This window comes from Nelumbo nucifera, chromosome 8 (assembly GCF_055504915.1).
Source record: "Nelumbo nucifera cultivar China Antique chromosome 8, China Antique-T2T, whole genome shotgun sequence".
In the NCBI taxonomy this organism is placed as follows: Eukaryota; Viridiplantae; Streptophyta; class Magnoliopsida; order Proteales; family Nelumbonaceae; genus Nelumbo; species Nelumbo nucifera.
In genome coordinates, this window is record NC_142656.1 from 12,527,008 (window position 1) to 12,543,498 (window position 16,491).

The 16,491-nt window shown below is 37.8% G+C and overlaps 2 protein-coding genes across 2 annotated transcripts; one reads left to right on the top strand and one right to left on the bottom strand.

Annotated features, from left to right (window-relative positions):
• Positions 1-1,350: 1,350 nt before the first annotated feature.
• Positions 1,351-4,747, bottom strand: LOC104592303 (2Fe-2S ferredoxin-like superfamily protein). The gene is made up of 6 exons (XM_010251604.3): positions 4,282-4,747; positions 4,037-4,150; positions 3,823-3,876; positions 3,502-3,564; positions 3,294-3,356; positions 1,351-1,559 (listed from the first exon to the last, which is right to left on the bottom strand). Exons 1-6 carry the CDS (start codon positions 4,474-4,476, stop codon positions 1,524-1,526), a joined length of 525 nt encoding a protein of 174 aa, XP_010249906.1. The 5' UTR covers positions 4,477-4,747; the 3' UTR covers positions 1,351-1,523.
• Positions 4,748-5,135: 388 nt separating this feature from the next.
• Positions 5,136-10,917, top strand: LOC104592302 (katanin p60 ATPase-containing subunit A1-like). The gene is made up of 7 exons (XM_010251602.3): positions 5,136-5,275; positions 5,834-6,314; positions 7,126-7,323; positions 7,503-7,747; positions 8,110-8,268; positions 8,441-8,528; positions 10,370-10,917. The coding sequence occupies exons 1-7, from the start codon at positions 5,154-5,156 to the stop codon at positions 10,649-10,651; spliced, it is 1,575 nt and encodes a 524-aa protein (XP_010249904.1). The 5' UTR covers positions 5,136-5,153; the 3' UTR covers positions 10,652-10,917.
• The last annotated feature ends 5,574 nt before the right edge of the window (positions 10,918-16,491 follow it).

Consider the following 16,491-nt stretch of genomic DNA (forward strand, 5'->3'; position numbering starts at 1 on the left):
GTTAGTTGTAGCTTGATGGTTATTGTAGTTATTATTTACATAAGTGGTGAAGGTTCAAATGAATCAAATCACATTACATGCATGTTATTTTTACACAAGCGACGAAGCCATTTGATTATGTTCGGATTTCGGGTTTGATCGAACCACTTAGGTTCAAACCGGTCACACCAACTTAAACAACTTAGGTTCAAGGGTGATTGAACCGTTTAGATCTGGATCAATCCAGTCAGACTAGACCGGACCGGTTCAGTCAATGGTGGATTGACTTGGACCGAACCATATCATGTTTGGGTCGGGTTGTGAGGATATTTGTCGGATGGACGATCTAGATCGGGCAAAGCATGCAAAGGCTGAATCATCCCACCCAAAACCGTTTCTGATTCGGGTCGACCCGGATCGACTTGTACCGGGTCGGGTCGAAGTGTGTGGATATTGGTTGGCCTTGATAGCCCAAATCGGACAGAGCAAGTGGCATTGAGCCATCTTGCCCGAGGTCTATTTCGAATTTGGGTCGACCCGGATCAACTTGTACCAAGTCGGATCAGTGTATGAATATTGGTTGGACCGGACGACCCAAATCAGATAGAGCAAGCGGCATTGAACCATACTGCCCGAGGTCTATTTCGGATTCGGGTCAACCCGGATCGACTTGTACCAGGTCGGGTCGGAGTGTGAAATATTGGTTGGACCGGACGACCCAAATTGGGCAGAGCAAGTGGCATCGAACCATCCCGCCTGGGGTCTTTCGGATTTTGGTTGACTCGGATCAATATACGCTGGATTAGGTCAAACCGCGTTGAACTGATCCGGACTTGGGTCAAATTGATTTGGATTTATGTTGGGTGAAGTGTATTGATTCAAGACAAAACTAAATTTAATCAATTATTAATAGAAAATTAATGCATTAATTATAAATTATTTAATTCAAATGAAGAAAAAAAAACTAAGGAATTAATACTTATGTCTATAATGGTTATCCACAACCCAATCCAACCCATTTAAATGGGTGGGTTGGGTGATGGGTTGATCACACAACCCACCAAGTAAATGGGCGAATTGGGTGGATTGGATGGGTTCAGCGGGTTGGGTTAAAAATTGCCACCCCTACGTATAACGTATGCTAGAAAATAGTTCTATCTCCTACACTTGCGCCTTTATGCTAAGGTGTAAACCAACCAGTAAAAAATTCATGGAGGGGAGTTGATTGGTGAAAGTTATCTCAGTATCATATCCATCAGCTCTCACGTTGGAGAATTTGATTAATCAAAACCCTTTTTAGTGAACTTTGATGAATTTTCATTGGTTAGTGTATGTGTTAATATAAGGTGTATGAGCATGGTAGAACCGGACTAGCTAGACAATAGGCTGCACATTGTAAAATTCAAATGGAGGCAACTAGACTCACAGAAGTGTCTAGTATCAACGCTTTTTTTTTCCTTCTCTCTCTCAATTTTCCACTAAGCAACAATCAATAGTACAACACTCTTTTTTCCTTCAGTGTTTGCTATCAGCTCCCTCCTCCATCATTTCTTCCACTGTGGCAACCTTTGGACCACCACCTGAATCAATTATAAATAATGGATGGGGATCAGTTAGGATAAAAAAAAAGGTAAAGAGAAACACATGGGAATTTGCTGGATTTAGGCTTGTAGTCACAACCTCTCTTTATTTTTGTCCATTCTTTATGAGCATGACGTGTACAAGAATTCCTTACATGTTTGGAGGGAAGATTTAAAATATATGAATTTCTCTCTCTAGGAAAATTGTCTTTATTTATTTTTTTTTTGTATTTTCCCTTGGCATAGCCTCTTGAAGCATGTGAAAATACCTTATCCCAAGAGTCCAGCTTATAACTTGCTATTGTTATAGGTGGAGACCCATTGGAGGAGAATGCATTATACAATATCCATTTATCTTCTATATTTACAACAACATTTGGACTTTTCTTGAAGTTTTTCCTATCTCCTGCTTGTTCTATGCAAATCTTCAGTCTAGGGATCCATGTTTATGGCATTTGATCATTCATGAGAGGTACATTCTAGGGGTGAGCACTATTCGGTTAAAACCAAAAATTTTGGTTTTGATTTGTTTGGTTTGGTCTTTTTGGTTTTTGGTTAAATCGGTTCGATTAATTTGGTTTTTGGTTTCGGTTTTTAGAATTAGAAATTTGGTTAACTGAATTAACCAAATTTTCTATTATTATATGTAATATGTAGTATATAATATATTTATATATTAATATATAATATAATAAAATTTGATTTCATAATATATATTTTATAATATAGTATATCATATGTTGTAATTTATATAATAAAGTATATATTATTAAAGTTCGGTTTTAACCGAAAATTTTGATTTCAGTTATTTTGGTTTTCTTATAATTTGGTTTCGGTTTGACTTTAATTTTTTTTTTAGTTTGGGTTTTTAAAATTTCAGTTTATTCAATTTGGTTTTTAACCAAATAAATCGAATGCTCACCCCTAGTACATTCTTGCGCATCATTTCTCAAGATGTACATTATTGACCATATCACCCCTTAATGTATCATGATGTACAGTTTTATTCTTCTCCTTTGCCTTAAAAACTATAAAAAGGGTATCTTTTTTTGGTCTAAAAAAGGGGTATCCTCATTTCGGATATCTTAGGTAATAAGACCTTTTCCTTGGGAGTTATAAGATTTCGTCCTTCCCCCTAAAGAGAGGAAGAGAAAAACAGTTTAGAGCATCTGGTATTGGAAGTGGGTTAAGAATCTTCCCCTTTTGATGTGTAAGAGAGAAAGTGAGGAAGAGAAAAATGTTTAGGGTATATGTCCTCATAAGCAGGTATTTTTGCTTTTAAAAAAGATTGTAAGAAAGAGTGTCATCCCCTAGCTCCACCAAAATTGTAAGAAAGAGAAGTATCACCCCTTAGTTCTAACAAATGGTGGAATAAACCCTGAACCTTGGAATTCCCCTTGTTTAAAAGTTGTGTTAAGTTCTACGCTAACCATTCATCAAAATTCACGGGGGTGGTTTACTAGGCGTGATACATGTTCCTCTAGCTCCCCTGGTTCAGACAAGCAATTTCTTGGACCAATATGGTGGGGTAATTGCATTTTGGAGTTTTGGGTATTGAACATGTTCTTGACCCATTAAGTTTGGTTGGAGAGATAAATAAATCCAAGGTATGTGAGGCAACTACTACGTTCCGATAACCTTCTAAAGAGAGAACTAGCACTATGTTCTTATAAAGGTGATCAATGGTCTGTTGCATCTATCCTCAGATGAGTAAATGATTTATGAAGTACATACCTTGCCAGAATTTTCCTTGTTGCCCACAATAGTTTGACAAGCCAGTCTCCAAGATTCCGGTTTCTGTAAGGTTAATGACATAATTTATATTAATCAGAGATTGGATGCAAGGAATCCAATGAGGAATTGACAACAAATGTTTCACTGTTTATACAAATGCATGGAGACTTGTAGACAAATGCATATATAAGAAGTATACTTAACATGCCTTTTTGAGGTACCGGAGCTCGGTGTTTGTTCTTTCATTCAGTAGATCCTTCCCATCAACAATCTGCACAAAGCAAATGCATACATTATCCAGGTATTGTCTTAGTAAGCTTTAAATGACTCCAATAGTTGATCTTGATAAATTCAACACAAAACCAGTAAAATTTGCTTAACGAATGGGTTGGCCTCTGAGTTAGAGTTTAGATAGACAAGTTCTGCAGTGATGAAAGCAGAAGGCAGAAGCATCTGTGGTTTGGCTTAATAAGAATTAGAAAATGAAATAACCACTTGAGAAGAGAAGACACATATCCTAAAATCATACCTCCACGATGCAGGTTCCACAGCTTCCACCTCCTCCACAATTCATCACCTTTCCCTGTTAGGAAGAAAAAGAGTGCATTAGTGAACCACTACATTTTCAGAACTTCTATGGAGATCTTATTATCCCCCCCCCCCAAAAAAAAAAAAAAAAACAGAAAGTAAAACCTTGCTGAAAAAACCAGAAAGTCTCTGCCTCTCTCTCTCTCTGGACTTACATACGCGGCGTAGAGCTCTATCTTGTTATCCAACATGATGTTCCTGAGAAGCTTCTCTCCACTAATAGCCGTCGCTCTGTCCACCGGATACGGTCCATCAGCTCCTGGTTTTGGCTGTGCACCGCCGAAGAAATTGAAGAAAGGAGAAACCTCAAAAACCGAGAAGCATGAAATAGGAACTCGGACGACACAACAGATGAGAAGAAATAAAAAAGAAAAAGAAATGACTCTACAGAGATGGATACCCCTATGAACTCGAGCTCGATCTCGGGTTTCTCAGGCGCTGCTTGTGCTGATTCCGACGGAATTGCAGCGCAAGAAACTGAGACTGATTTCTTTACGGAAGTGAAGGTGATGGACTTTCTGAAGTTCCGATGACTGCTGGAGATTTCGCGCCGTCTGAAGGAGGGAACAGAGACCAAATGCACCGAAGAAGCCATTTCCTAATTTCCTTCTCTTCTCTCGTTTTTAGTATTTCATTTTCTGGTGGAGCAATGGCACTCTCTAGAGATGGTCCCAACTCCTAATTCCGATTGCGTGGCTGATTATGGACCTTGATCTGGGCAGGTGGGACCCAAAACCTCCCACAATAAACCACGCCACGTGGAGTTTTCACCATCATATACGATCTTTCGAGATAATCTCCTCGTAGCTACAACTGAGATTCAATCTAGATCGTTTTATGCGAATCTTCATCTGCGCATCTCAAATGAAACAGTTAAAAATTGCAAGTTTTATGGAGCACAGCATACTGAATCAAGACTTCCAAAGAAGAAGTAAAATAAGAAAGATTGAAGGGCAATTTGGTAACTATAAAGGGCAAACTTGTGTATGTCGCCAGTCGGTCGTTTAGACGTCACCGTCGTTTCTGCTGCAGCAGCAGCAGCAGCAGGAGAGAGAGCGAGCGGGAGGTAGAAGCTCTCTCCTTGATTCTTCACGTAGACGATTTTCTTGGCAGCCATTTCAAATAACCAATCCCTCCTAAAAAGTACGACTGTACGAGTTAGAACTTAAAGAAAGGAAAACTGCGGCGAGCTCTTCGTTTCTCAAGCCCTATTTTTTCGAAATAAGCTCTGGATTTTTGGAATCGCTTACTTGATTAGAACCTTAGAGTTGGATGATGGTGGGAACTCTTGCGGGCTTGCAGGATCATCTGAAATTGGCGAAGGAATACGCCCTTGAAGGCCTCTATGATGCAGCGATTATCTTCTTTGATGGCGCCATTGCTCATCTCAACAAGTAATTCCGTCCATTTCCAATTCCTCTATCTTTCTCCTCTTTGGTCCTATCCTTTTTCCCTCCTCTATGTTTTCTACATCGCTTAATAGTGTTAGCTTTTGTATTTCAGTTATTTCCTTCTCTTTATTTTTTAATCGGAAGTTTATTGTTTTAGCTACTGTTGGTTTCTTATTGCTTTAAGTGCTTTTTATATCAGAATTGAATGCCATGCTTATAATTCTCGAAATAAATGCTGAAAAAATCTTTCTTCTGAGTAGATTTTTCCTCTGATATTAACTATGGAATCTTAAGTACGTTATATATTGCTTAATTTAATGTGCTTAGCTTTCCTCGAGTTTTCCTACGTTCTTATCCGCTGATAGGGAATTAATTAAATCTTCTGGGAGGTTAATTACTTAGTGTATCTAATTTGGGGCCTGTTGTTGCTATCCTATCAAAAAAAAAGAAAGAAAGGAATGCTTTGCGGATTTCTACTAGCTAACCGAGTATGTCTGAATATTTAATAGCTTCTTCCTTTTGTGGCTGTTAAACTGGTTCATCAACCTTCTTTTTTTGCAGGCACCTAAGCACTCTTGATGACCCTTTACTCCGTGCCAAATGGATGAACGTAAAGAAAAATCTTTCCGAGGAAATAGATATTGTAAAACGGTTGGATGCAGAGAGAAGGGCCTTCAAGGAGGTTCCTGGGACCATACGCTCTTCGCCACCTCCAATACATGCTAAATCGTCATTTGTGTTCCAACCACTAGATGAGTACCCCACTTCCTCAGGTGCCCCATTGGATGATCCTGATGTTTGGAGACCACCAAGCCGAGACTCAGGAAGCAGAAGGCCTACAAGGTCTGGCCAAGTGGGTTCGAGGAAGTCAGCACAAGATGCCACTTGGGCTCGTGGTTCAACAAGGGCAGGAACGACTAGTCGTGGAGCAAAGGCTAATGCTTCAAGTAAATCCGGAGTCCGAGCATCGACTGCTTATGGACTTTCTGGGAAAAAAGGCAGTTCTTCAGGCAAATCCAACTCTAGCAAGGCAGATTCAGTGGTAAGTTCTACTCTTAATTGTTTTTGGTAAATAAGTTATACTCTTAGTTGACTTATAACATTGAGAACCAACTTTCTGCAATTTATGAGCACAATGGAAACTAAATATCCTTTTTGTTTTGAAGCAAAGATAACTTTTATTGAAGAAGAAAAGAACAGAAGTACATGAGAGGATGTACTGAAGCCAAGTGGCTTGGCAGGATTACAAAGGCAAACAACTGTCACTAAACAAGAAATCTCTAGAGACCCCTGATTTTGCTAGGATATCAGCAACAGAATTTTGCTCCCTAGGAATCCAGATGAACTTCACATTCATTGAGCCTAAGATATCCCTGGCTTCAGCTAAGAAGTGGGCTAGTCTCCAGGGCGGGCCCTCCCTTCTCCTGTAACCAAGCTATAGTATTTGCAGAATCCCCTTTAATGGTTAAGGAGGATAAACCTAGCCGTTTGGCAAGGAGGATAAATATCCTTATGGATTAACCACCATATTATACATGAACATGTTTTACAAAACTCATTTAACTCTGCATTTTATTCATCTTTAAGGCCAACCATCATTGTCTCTCTGGCCTTCACGCTTCATGTGAGATAAATCCTCATGAGCAGCTGCAGAATTCAAAGGTATTAACAATAATAAATATTAGAGGTGTTTGGTTAGTTTTATTGCTCCAAAAACTGCTCTGCACTTGTTTATGTTTTTTGTACCTGTAGCTTGCGTTGATTTTTCAGTATTTTCCTTCATGTTGCATATGGTTTTCCCCTTCATGTCATTTGAGTCATGTCTACTGATTTGTCTTTGCAATTGCTGTTAGAATGGTGATGCAGAAGATGGAAAGCCAAGAAGAGGACAGTATGAGGGACCTGATCCTGACTTAGCTGCAATGCTTGAAAGAGATGTCTTGGAGAATACTCCTGGAGTAAGATGGGATGATGTTGCGGGGTTGAGTGAAGCCAAAAGACTTTTGGAGGAAGCTGTTGTCCTTCCTATATGGATGCCTGAATACTTCCAGGTATTATAGATCCTTCAAATCTGAGCAATGTGTTAATGGGCCTCTCTATCTTGCTTGGCAGGACCCAATTCTTCATACTTTTTACCAATGTACTCATGGAACTCTTATGCATTATTCAGGATAGATCTGGTGGGTTTTCATCCTAATTACCTTTTTTTTTATAAACTCTACACTTTCAGGGCATTAGGAGACCATGGAAGGGTGTTCTTATGTTTGGCCCACCTGGCACAGGGAAGACACTTTTGGCAAAGGCAGTTGCTACCGAGTGTGGAACAACATTTTTCAATGTCTCTTCTGCCACCTTAGCCTCCAAATGGCGTGGTGAGAGTGAGCGTATGGTTCGGTGCTTGTTTGATCTTGCAAGGGCTTATGCACCAAGTACAATTTTCATTGATGAGATTGATTCTCTTTGCAATGCTAGAGGGTAAAGTGTTCATTATTTTATTTTTTATAATTTTATCTAGTGTTAGGGGCTTGAGATCTCTTTCTGTTTGCCCCTCTAACATTTTTTTTTCCTTTAGAACAAACTTCAGTGGTTTGATTTGTTATGTATATTGGTGTATACATTTACATGGTTCTCTAGTTGTCTTAAAACACTCTTTTGGTATGTACATAATTATGCTTCTTTGTCATCATTGTCATTGTTGTCTTTTTGTGGATTTGACCAAAACTGGCTAAAATTTGCTGTTCTTCTATGATTCAATTAGTAGTGTCTTTTCTGGTGGATGGGATCTCTAGTTTTGATGCTTAATTCATTGAACTTCTCTGACATCTTGATTCTTTCAGGGTTTCAGGAGAGCATGAGTCATCTAGAAGGGTGAAGTCTGAACTTCTAGTACAGGTCGATGGTGTTAACAACAGCTCCACTGGTGAAGATGGTAGTCGCAAAATAGTGATGGTCCTGGCAGCTACCAATTTTCCTTGGGATATAGATGAGGCACTTAGGTGGGATATTGTCCTTAGTGTTTAAAGATCTCCTTGAGCCCTTAAAATTTCCAATGAAATTGAATATTAACATGATTACCTAGCCTTGCAAAACAGCAACTGATTATCATCTAGATTTGTTTATAGGCATCCTGCTGTTGCTGGTATAATTTTTGGCATTAATGGAATGCAGGAGAAGGCTGGAAAAGAGAATATATATTCCTCTTCCAAATTTCGAGAGTCGTAAGGAGCTCATACGGATCAACCTAAGAACTGTTGAGGTAATCTATTTTTCTAACAGTATTTTCTCTGTAATCGTCTGCCTAGTAAGACAACTTCGTTCTTAAGATCAGACTTACTCTGTACCATATATTTATGGAAACATGTTTGGCATGTTGCCTAGTTGCATATTAGTATCGTTCAACATATGATTTGTTCTTTCGGTCCAGAACTTATTGGGAGTCATGTTTGGGAATCAGAGGACTCTCCTTACCATTTCTTTACTCACTGAGCTCATGTCTTCAAACCTGCTTAGTTATCACAAAAAAAAGGATCTGGAAATACCAGTAATTATTTCAAAAAAAAAAAAGTAGAACCAGAAGGATTACTCATCAAAAAATTATACCCATGAAATCTGATGTTGTGGTGAAGGTGAGATTATCCAGTCCTTGAATGTCTGGAGGGACTTGTTCCTTGGGTTGTTAACAATGATTTTCCAAATTATAACATGTTTTTGAGAAAAAACGCTTAGATTTGGCTAATGATTAGGGAAAAAACATGTTTTGTGATGGTGGAACCCAAAGGCAACTTCAGAAGCCAGAGGTACTTCTTCTGCCCCACCCACCACTGTTTAAGTATATATGCCTTCATCTGTTGCAATTTTACAATTGGCATATTTAAGTCAGTCCTTATGACCATCAATTTTATAACTAAATTTGTGTTTTTTATTCTTAGATCCTAGTTTTTGTTAAGTTCTTTTTTTTCTTTTTCTTTTAAGCAAGCATCCAAATTTCTAGTACAAGAAAGAAAATTTGAGACTTTTCTACAAGGAAATACTTATTTGATCATTAATAGATCTGTAAACCTTTATTAAAATCATGGAAGTGAGAGTAGAAGGTGCAGGAGAAAAGGTTATTTGACTTCATTAAGCATGCACAATAGAGCAAACTGGTTTGCACCACCCCATAGAAAATACTTTAAGCCATTTACCAAGGTTTAAAATGTCGGTATTGGTGGAAATTTTGGTTGTCCAAATAAAGGTAATATGTCGGAAATATTATAAAAATTATAGACTTGGTGGAAACATTGTAAAATATGCAAAAATATAAAATTGTATTTTTTGAAATGAGATAAAAGAAGCATAGGCAGACCTTTTTAAATTATTATCTTGTTCCAAATCATTAAACAAAGCCTAGAAACTAAGGCTATAGACAAAATAATACATTGTGAAGTTGTCCTGTAAACTTTAGGGTTCAAAATTACATGATATACCGAGTTCAAGCAAAACTTAAATTCATAGAAAATGCAAATGATTCTAATAGATCAACCAAATAATCTATTATACAGACAGGAACTAATATTTAACTTCATTTTGAAATGAATATTGAGCTGGATCAAATAATCATGCACATTAGGTGGGCAATAACATGCTATTCCGCATATCTATAAAATTGTCCCCAATGTATGTTAATACCATCTCTTGTACTCCACATAGTGCTAGTATGTTCATTGGGGAATATGTTGATTCCAGTAAATTCTGTGTTGCTACCCATGGAAATGGAAATATGTTGTGAAAATATTAGGAAAGGTATAGATGTTTAAAACCATGCCATTTACTCACCACTTACCCAGGAAGGCAGTCCCTCATTTAATAGGGTAATATGTGCTTGTTGTAATATTAGATGCTTAGCTAAGTTAATCCACGGTGAATCCTTTAATGCACCACCGTTTGTAATTGGGGAGACTTTTGTTCAGAAAGTTTCTTTTGCAAGTCCTTGCTGCTTGACATATGTGTCTTATTGTTTGTCACTTTAATTTGTTGACTTTGTTTTGGAATGTGTCATTCTGTTGGTGAATTCGTGCTTACTTTCTCTCTCTCTCTCTCTCTCTCTGTCTCTCTCAGGTGGCTCCAGATGTAAACATTGATGAAGTGGCACGTCGAACAGAAGGATATAGTGGAGATGATCTCACAAATGTTTGCCGAGATGCTTCCCTAAATGGAATGAGGCGCAAGATTGCAGGCAAGACACGGGATGAGATCAAGAACATGTCCAAGGACGAGATCTCAAAGGACCCAGTTGCTATGTGTGACTTTGTAGAAGCTCTAACTAAAGTTCAGCCGAGTGTATCAGCAGCTGACATTGAAAAACATGAGAAATGGTTTGCTGAGTTCGGATCAGCATAAAAACCAAGATACGCCAGATTTGGCTGTTTGCTTCTCTGTTTTTCTTGATTCTTCCAGCTTCGGTGTTGATACTCAGAATGAAAATGGGAATGTATAAATGTTGTGTATTTGCAAGTTACTGCCTTTTGTTTTTATGAAAAGAAACAGAGAAAGAAAAAAAAGGAATTTGTTTTTATGAAAAGAAACAGAGAAGAAAGAAAAGAATTATGTATTCTATGGGGTCATCCCAGGCTCAGAGAATAAGGTCATTTAGTAAAATAGCATAGCATGGTATTACTAAGCCTTTCATGGAAAATGGCATGGAACCTCATGGGTTGATTTGGCTGCAGGATGATTTATCATAGAAGCTACTGGACAATTGGGTATACTACTTACATGTGGTATACCGCTATTGATTTGGACGAGCTATGGACGGCGATAGGCACTAGGCACAGCATTATGAGCACTTGATAAATATTCTGATAATTGTATTATAAGTTGTTTTTAATCTTTTTTCAAGAGTAGGCTTGGGGTAAGGGAGTGTCAAAAAATTTTCTAAGTGCTCACTTAATGTGCCCACCATGTGTACCTGTTTACCCCAAAAAATCCATTACTCATGTTGGTCCCGAATTCAGATCTCCTATCCGTAGGGTTCTCGTGGGTAGGAGATCCAAACTCATTGGTCCCACCCATGTTGGCATAATAACAAGCAAGTGTATCGGTCTTACTGATACCCAATTGTTGGTATTGGGCCAGACCGAGATTTTACCATTACACCATGTTTGTGGAGAATTTACGAACGACTTAAACTGGCATAGAGAAGTAGATCAGATATAGATGAACCATTTCTTGAATATGATTCTAAATGGACAGTGTAATTGATGGTTGCAACATATGTTCAATCTTTCAATGTAATGATACAATGGTTTATCTTATCGAGCTCGGATCTTTTGCAAGCATGAACTCTGCACAACGGAATCCAACTGCAGATAAAAGAATATCTCCCATACCAATCATCTGCAGAGTGACGGAAGTTGTCAGCATTGTTATCAAGACTCTTGTACAGGCCATCTTGCTTGCAAATTTAGCTTTCAAGTTTCAATCAGAACGAGAGTAGTGTTAGAGGAACCCGTTAACATTCTTCCATTCAAAGTCACTCAAATAGATCTTATTTTCTTTAAGGGAAAATTCCCGATTAGTATCCTGTACTTTGAGCCTCGAACTTTAAAATGCAACAATTCACTACCCGAACTTTTAAAATGTGACAATTCAGTACCTACCGTTAATCAGATGTTCATCTGCCCTTAAGTTACATTTGAAAAAGATACAAATGCCCTTCAAGTGTCATTTAATTTTCTTTATCAACCATTTAAACGTTGACAAAAATTTAACAGTCCCAATTCCTTGCCTCTTCTATTCAAGAAAGTTGAGGTCAAGTTTGAGTGGGCATTCTGGTGACCTCAACTTTCTTAAATAGAAGAGGCAAGGATTTAAGACTGTTAACTTTTTGTCAATGTTTAGATGGTTGATAAAGAAAATTAAATGACACTTGAAGGGCATTTGTGTCTTTTTTAAATGTCACTTAACGGCTGCTTAACATCTAGTTAACACAAGTACTGGATTGTCACGTTTTGAAAATTCAGGTACTGAATTATCGCATTTTAAAGTTCCAGGACCAAAATGATACTAGGCCCAAAGTACAGGGTACTAATCGGGAATTTTCCCTTTGTTTAATTTCCCAACTCATGCTTGTCCAACTACAAATCTAAAACGAAAATGGGGTGCAGATTTTATTTTGTAGTTGCCAATTTCTATAAATCAGCAATGCAAATATGCATCACTCCCTTGGGTAGGCCCGAGTCTGGCATATCTAGCCAGGTGATAGAGACTAGCCCATCCATTGTTAGCCCAATACAAATAATGGACAAACCTATTCCAAGCAAACCCTACTTGGTGTTAAGCTGACTTTGGGCCTTTGGCCAGGCCCAAGTTCACTTTTAGGGCATGCCTGAATCTGATTTATTGCTTGCTGCTTGTCTTTTGCTCATGGCCCCAGATCAAAATCATATAAATGATGCCCTAAGTCAGCTGTTGGACCCAGCAGGTTTGGGATATGAGCCCAACTAAACTTTGGCACATGGAAGGACAGATGCTTCCCTGAATCAGATGACTTCATCTATGTCCTCCACTTGCAAGTTCCAAACAAGCAACTCTTCGGTCCTTTACCATATGAATAGATTAATAGAATAATCTTTCTTGCCCTTCCCTTTATTCATACAAAGTAAATTGGGCCGGGCTCTCTTTAATCAAATGGGCTATTTGGGTCTACCAGATTATTCCTCCATGTCATTGTAAACCGATATACGTCTGCAGTGTCTTCACACCTCCTTAATCAAAGCAAATGGGCCATTTAGGCTATATTTGGTTTGAAGGAAAAGGTAGGGAAAGGCAAGGCGGAAACCTATACAAACCTTATATTCCTTGCCTTTTTCCTTCAAACCAAACACAGCCTTAGATTTCAATGATTCTCTCATGTCATAAGAACCTCGGATAACTGCAATCTCTGGGAGCGAATGGTGATAAATTGAGCTTATAAAAACTTTCAATTGGACAGAGATTTGTTACTAGTGCCGGAAAAAAAAAATTAGGGGGTGTTTGGTATTGGGGAGAACCTATGATGCGGGAAGGATATAGTATTGAAAGAGTTCTGACCAATCAAAACTCACTCATGAATTTTGCTAAATAACATATGATTGGCTACCACATTTATGATTCTAGTTGATTGATCAAAAATATTTCAGATATCATATCTTTTTTATATCATAGTCGAACTTATGCTATTATTGTGTTGTATGTCTGCAGTGATTCTCTCTTTTGAGTGATACATCAGCACCCTTAGGTAATTAGGCTTTGCCTAACCTTAACCCTGTTTGAATGGGCTATCATGTACAAAAATTTTGTACCGACTCTTGTCTCAAGTTATGTGAAATTCACTTTAAAGGAAACACCATTTTGACATTTCTTGTTTTTCCGATTTCCTCTACATAAATAAGATACAAACGTAACAAGCATATAACACAACGATACCAAACATCCCCTTATATTTTAAGGTTGAAACCTCAACCAAAACGGTGGAATGGAGTGGTCAACATATGAACGTGATATATTGTTGTGTTTTTGTTCAAAAGAACCTCAAATTCGAGGAAATATAACTGATTAACGCTATATTTGGTTTGAAGGAAAAAGTAAGAAAAGTAAAGGAAAGGAAAACTTTTACAAACCTTATATGCATTTTTCTTCTTTTTTTTCTTTTCTTTTTTACCTTTTTCCTTCAAACCAAACATAGCTTAATTATCCCTAGGACGCCATATTAAATCAAATCATAAATGATGAGCGAATTTATTAGGTGGTGATCGATGAAGTTGAATGTTGAAATGTGAGCTCCTCCATTAATGCCACAACGCAGCAGATAAGACCCAGACGTGTGGCAAACAGCAACTGTGGCGCCCACGAGGAGGGTCACAATCCTGGCTGAGACCCAACTCAGAGAAACCGCATTCTGAAGGGGATCTTTTAATTTTGTAAGGCTCATGGTCATAACCAGACAACATCATTTAAAGAGACTGAAATGTTGGTTGGTTAGATATGTTTGACCGAAAGTGACAAAAAGGAATACCATTACACCAACACTTCATCTACAGGCATGGCAATTTCTACCTTATCCGATCCGATGGGTATTCATATATCCACGGGGCATGTTATTTTGCTTCAAGGATGGAAATACATATATCCACGGGGCATGTTATACGAATAGGTATAAGGTATGGTATTAGGCTAAACCCAGTCAATCTTTTATGACCCATATATTGGTGAAAAGTAATATAAAATTTATATATTAGGTGTTGAATTTAATAATATTTTGAATTGTATATGAAGGATAATTGATAGTTATGTATTTTTTTATATGTCTTAATCAAATAATTAAAAATTTTGTATTTGTCTATATTATTTTATTTAGGGGTGGATTCGAATTAAGCTGAGTTGAGCCGAATACTTGGCTATTCAAGCTCGGCTCGTAGGAATAGTATTAGGTTTGAGCTCGATTCGACCTAGAGACTTGAGCTCGAGCTCAGCTCGGTTCATAGGTTGTAAGTTCGAGCTCGACACGGCTCGAGCTCTACTATAAGCTAAGTTTTTTTTTTGAAAAATAAAAATTATATGTATGTATTTTTTATTTTTTAGACAAAAAAAATAAGAATTATAAAAATTAATTACTATTATACATAAAAAATAAAAATACTATTACATATAATAAAATTATTTACTATATGTATGTATGTATAATAAAAAATATTTATTTAATACTAGGCTTATGAGCTGAGCTTCACTAGGCTTGAGCTCGACTCAATTAGCAAACGAGCCTATATATCAGGCTCGAATTTGGCTCGAAACTTGGTTTAAACCGAGCCAATCTCGAATAGCTTGTGAAAGGCTCGACTTGTGGCCACCCCTAATTTTACTTATTAATTGCTTATACATAATAAGAAATAATAGGAAATTAGATAGGCTCTAAACCCAACCGCCCCTACCCTTAAATGTGGAGAGGTAGGGTCGATGAGGGTTTTGCATTTTCATGTGTGATGAGGGTTTGGATTTTCAAAACCTTACCCGTTATGGGTTTTGGGGCGAGTACGGGTTGGGAGGTTTAGGGAGATGGGTAAGATCTAGAATTTACAAAACCCTCATCGAATCCACCCCGTTGCCATCCCTACTAAATAAGCATATTAGGGTGCATCTATACTAGAATGACCTTTAGACGAGCCCAGATTTACTGCATAGGATGTTGTGTAACCAATCACAGGTGAATATACCAATGTTCTGTATATATCAATGTGGATCCTAATGTATGACATACTGCCCTATTATCATAATTAATCATTTAAGATCCATTTGGTTCGCAATTAGGCCCCGTTTGATTTTCGGTAAGTTACTTACTTGGGTAAGTGTTTCCTTGGAAAGACTTATCCGAGTATGCACATTTACCCATGTTCTTTTATTTCCTAGGTAAGTAGGGCAATGACCATTTTAGCCATAAAAATCATTATTAGAAGAAGCATTTTTGTCCCATTCAAGTGTTAATGACTTTCCCCCAATGTGGGAAAGTTATTTACCCACCTAGGAGATGGGTATCAGGAAAATAAACTTTCCTTAATCCCCACATAAATCTGAAAAAAGAATATGAGTTTCTTGGTCAACGAGAATCAAAATCCCATTGACCAACTTTCCTCCCTCTCAAAATCCAAAAAAAGAATACCCCCTTAGAGTCAGAATTGAAATCCCTAATGGTCTATCTCTTGCCTATTTGGTTAAAATGGGAATCAGAATCAAAATAGAAATTGATTGGAATGAGATTCTCATTCCCAATGGAGGGGAAGGAAATGACCATTCCCTCAAATTAGAGATATTATTCCATAGGACTGAGAACTAGATTCTAATTCCGCCCAATGAAACAATTGTCATTCTGATTCCGATTCCAAACCCCTATTTCCGTGAATCAAATGAACCTTTAGAATTTTACACATATCATGCCCAGTAAGAGATCCCAAGTGCCTCCAACAGTCCAACTCCAATAATGTTCAGTTTAGTTCAGATTTTACTTTTACACCTAATTAAGCTGATTTCTTAGCAAAGCATCAATGCGTTGCCCGATGCTCATTGATTGTTTGGGTTTTTTTTGGTGCGCCATTGATTGTTTGGCTTGGTGATCTTATTTTGGCAACACCTAACGTGCCAACCTAAACCATTAAAGAGATGGAAGTATTTTTTGGGTGGGCATGGTTTTTAAAACCGACCCGGAGACC

Coding starts and splice junctions, on each gene's coding strand:
- LOC104592303 (XM_010251604.3), bottom strand. CDS start 4,476: ATGGCTTCTTCGGTGCATTTGGTCTCTGTTCCCTCCTTCAGACGGCGC. Junction 4,151..4,281: donor TCGAGCTCGAGTTCATAGGG/GTATCCATCTCT, acceptor GGCGGTGCACAG/CCAAAACCAGGAGCTGATGG. Junction 3,357..3,501: donor AGCTCCGGTACCTCAAAAAG/GCATGTTAAGTA, acceptor TTAACCTTACAG/AAACCGGAATCTTGGAGACT.
- LOC104592302 (XM_010251602.3), top strand. CDS start 5,154: ATGATGGTGGGAACTCTTGCGGGCTTGCAGGATCATCTGAAATTGGCG. Junction 6,315..7,125: donor CTAGCAAGGCAGATTCAGTG/GTAAGTTCTACT, acceptor AATTGCTGTTAG/AATGGTGATGCAGAAGATGG. Junction 7,324..7,502: donor GGATGCCTGAATACTTCCAG/GTATTATAGATC, acceptor CTACACTTTCAG/GGCATTAGGAGACCATGGAA.